A 2,919-nucleotide genomic window follows, 5' to 3' on the forward strand; every position below is an offset into this window, starting at 1 on the left:
CGCTCTTCTTACATCCTCAGTTGAGTTATCAGCTAACGATTATCACGGTAACGTTTGTTGGCGATTTTCTGTTCGGATTATGCAGAAATTCAAAGGGATCTTTAAGCAGAAAAGAAGTTACTAAATCTGTGCATAATGTTCTCTATTCCGTTTTAGTTTCCGCTTCTAGCGTTCAGGATTCTGGCCGCTCTCTGGGCATTGCAGCCATAACTGTGGACAAGTCTGTGGAGTTTTCGTATGAGGAGCTCGCTAGGGCTACCGACAATTTCAGCATGGCTTACAAGATTGGCGAAGGTGGTTTCGGGGCTGTCTACTACGCCGAGCTGAGAGGAGAAGTAAGCATACTCGTTTTAGCTTTATCGATAACATGCTCGGTAGTATTTTTCTCTCGGTTGCATTCCTCTGAATTACTACTATCTTTGCAGTCGAAACCCTTGTCGCCATTTACAATATTATCAGCTTTTTATACCGAAATCGGCTAAAGCTACCGTTCTAGGACCTTTTAGCTTAACGAAAGCTTATTAAGCTCTCAGTTCTTATTTTTTTCACGAATGAAACTTAATTAGACTCACTTTTTGAGGTTTTTATACCGAAATCGGCTAATGAACCACCGTTTTTTTGTAGAAAGCTGCTGTCAAGAAAATGCAAATGGGAGATGCGAAACAGTTCTTGGCCGAGCTAAAGGTCTTAACCCGAGTACATCATGTCAATCTGGTAAAGGGCTTATAGCTCTCTTTGATTGTGAATTCTTCGCTTCTTATCTCTATCGAAAGATGCCGGCTTTAAGATTGACGTGCTATAGATCTAGTATTCCTGTCTTCTGAATCTCGTCTTTAGGGCGATAATGAAATGTATTCCATCGACTTTTCGTGCAGGTGCGTTTGATTGGATACTGTACTGAGGGTTCTCTCTTCCTGGTGTACGAGTATATCGAGAACGGGAATATAGCTCAGCATTTGCGTGGCTCAGGTATAGTAGGATAAGGAAAACCCGAATTACGGCGGATAATGATGTTAACTTAAAAGGGTTTCATCGATTTTTAACAAACGAGCCCTTTTCTGTACGCAGAACGGGATCCACTGCCATGGACGAAGAGAGTGCAAATAGCCCTCGACTCCGCTAGAGGTTTAGAATATATCCACGAGCACACGGTTCCGGTTTATATTCATCGGGACATTAAATCCGAAAATATCTTGATAGACCGCAACTTCCGAGCAAAGGTAAGATTTAAGATGATTCTTGTTGAATACAGTTTGAGAAATTCAGTCATTATAAATCTCTAACCAAAACATAAAACTAAACCCTATCTATTGTGTCCTATCACACTGAATTGGCTCGCATTACAGGTTGCGGATTTCGGGTTGGCGAAACTCACGGAAGTCGGAGGCACGATGACGCGAGGTGCAATGGGTACATTCGGTTATATGCCGCCCGAGTAAGTAATGTTTTCTGCATTTCTCTTCCAACTGGTTCAGATGAAATACGAGAGAACATGAATAGAAGAATCTGTTTACAGTTCTTTAGCTACTTACTGTTTTGTAGCAAATGTTATTTATGATCTACCAGGGCTGTTTATGGAGATGTTTCTGCAAAAGGAGATGTATACGCTTTCGGAGTAGTCCTTTACGAGCTAATTTCCGCGAAACCCGCGGTTGTAAAGCTGAGCGGAACCGATTCCGAGTTCAAGGGACTCGTCGGTTTGGTTAGTATGCTTCATCAATCGTCTTCCGAAACTCTTACGCATTGAGAGATGCGTATAAAATCTCAAGAGTTATACGAGTTTGTTGTTTTTCTGCAGTTTGAGGAAGTGTTCAACCAACCAGACCCGAAAGAAGCTCTGCGTAAGATCATCGACCCTAGGCTCGGGGATGATTACGTGATCGAATCGGTCTACAAGGTATGTACGCTAAACCATCTGAACTAGGGATGGGTACAGGTCGGTACCTGAGTTTTCCGGTATTTTTTATCTCGGCCTGGGCCTCTCAGGTTTATTGATTAGAGTACCCGTTCTCGGTTTTGTGAGGGTCGGTTCGGGTACTCTCGGGATACGACGACAGCTCGGATACCCGCGGATATCCCAAGACTAACTGATTAGAGTACCCCAGCCATAGCTCAAACCCTTTTCAAAGCTGTTTCGGTTTCGTGGTTTCGGACTAACGAGATGATGATGAGGAAATGTTGGCGGTTTTCAGATGGCGGAACTAGCGAGGGCTAGCACGAGAGAGAATGCGCAGCTGCGGCCGAGCATGAGGTACGTCGTGGTGGCGTTGACGACGCTTTCGTCTTCCACGGGGAATTGGGAAGTCGGAAACTTTGAAAACGAAGATCTCCTCAGCCTCATGTCCGGTCGGTAGCGACATTTTACCCTAATCCCGACCAAACCGGTAAGAAAAGATTCCCTTAACTAACGACCGAATGAATAAATACATTCCCATGTTTTTCTCCGTACAACTTTGCCACAAAACTCATCATCGCTTCTTCTTGTGAACAGTGAGAAGAGAAGAATAATCAAATACGGAATCTTCCAGATTTATTGAATTTCGGCATTTTTTTTGTATTATTATGTAATTATTATTTCACATTTAATCAAACAGTACACGGACCACAGCCATCAATTTTCTTTAAAACAAAAATAATCTTTTTTTTTTTGGGTTTGTTGTTTCTTGAATTTGAGAATGTAAAGAATTCGGTAATAGTACCAAAAGAAAATCACTACACATATACATTAATTAAAACTCGATTTTTTTTCCTAATAAATACACCAACTTTTTTTTTTGGTGGAAGGCAGAATGAATAATTTTGGAAAATAAAATTTTTATAATATTTTTGGTGAAAACCCTTGTTTCTGTTGTTGAAGTTAACATGAATATGTAATGAGGTAATATTTGATGTTTGTAATATTCCCTACACATGAAATTT

General features: G+C 41.2%; 1 protein-coding gene across 1 annotated transcript in view; it reads left to right on the forward strand.

Moving 5' to 3' along the window:
• The window catches only part of LOC104802546 (chitin elicitor receptor kinase 1), a 3,988-nt gene extending 1,340 nt beyond the window's left edge, over positions 1-2,648 (forward strand). Inside the window, exons 5-13 of the mRNA XM_010526193.2 lie at positions 90-335; positions 625-714; positions 876-969; positions 1,069-1,220; positions 1,347-1,435; positions 1,567-1,702; positions 1,799-1,897; positions 2,193-2,384; positions 2,492-2,648. Of these exons, the coding sequence (XP_010524495.1) occupies positions 90-335; positions 625-714; positions 876-969; positions 1,069-1,220; positions 1,347-1,435; positions 1,567-1,702; positions 1,799-1,897; positions 2,193-2,354 (1,068 nt within the window). The 3' untranslated portion in view covers positions 2,355-2,384; positions 2,492-2,648. The remainder of the gene's footprint in view (positions 1-89; positions 336-624; positions 715-875; positions 970-1,068; positions 1,221-1,346; positions 1,436-1,566; positions 1,703-1,798; positions 1,898-2,192; positions 2,385-2,491) is intronic.
• Positions 2,649-2,919: the final 271 nt, after the last annotated feature.

This window comes from Tarenaya hassleriana, unplaced genomic scaffold, assembly GCF_000463585.1.
Source record: "Tarenaya hassleriana unplaced genomic scaffold, ASM46358v1 Cleome8, whole genome shotgun sequence".
Lineage (NCBI taxonomy): Eukaryota > Viridiplantae > Streptophyta > Magnoliopsida > Brassicales > Cleomaceae > Tarenaya > Tarenaya hassleriana.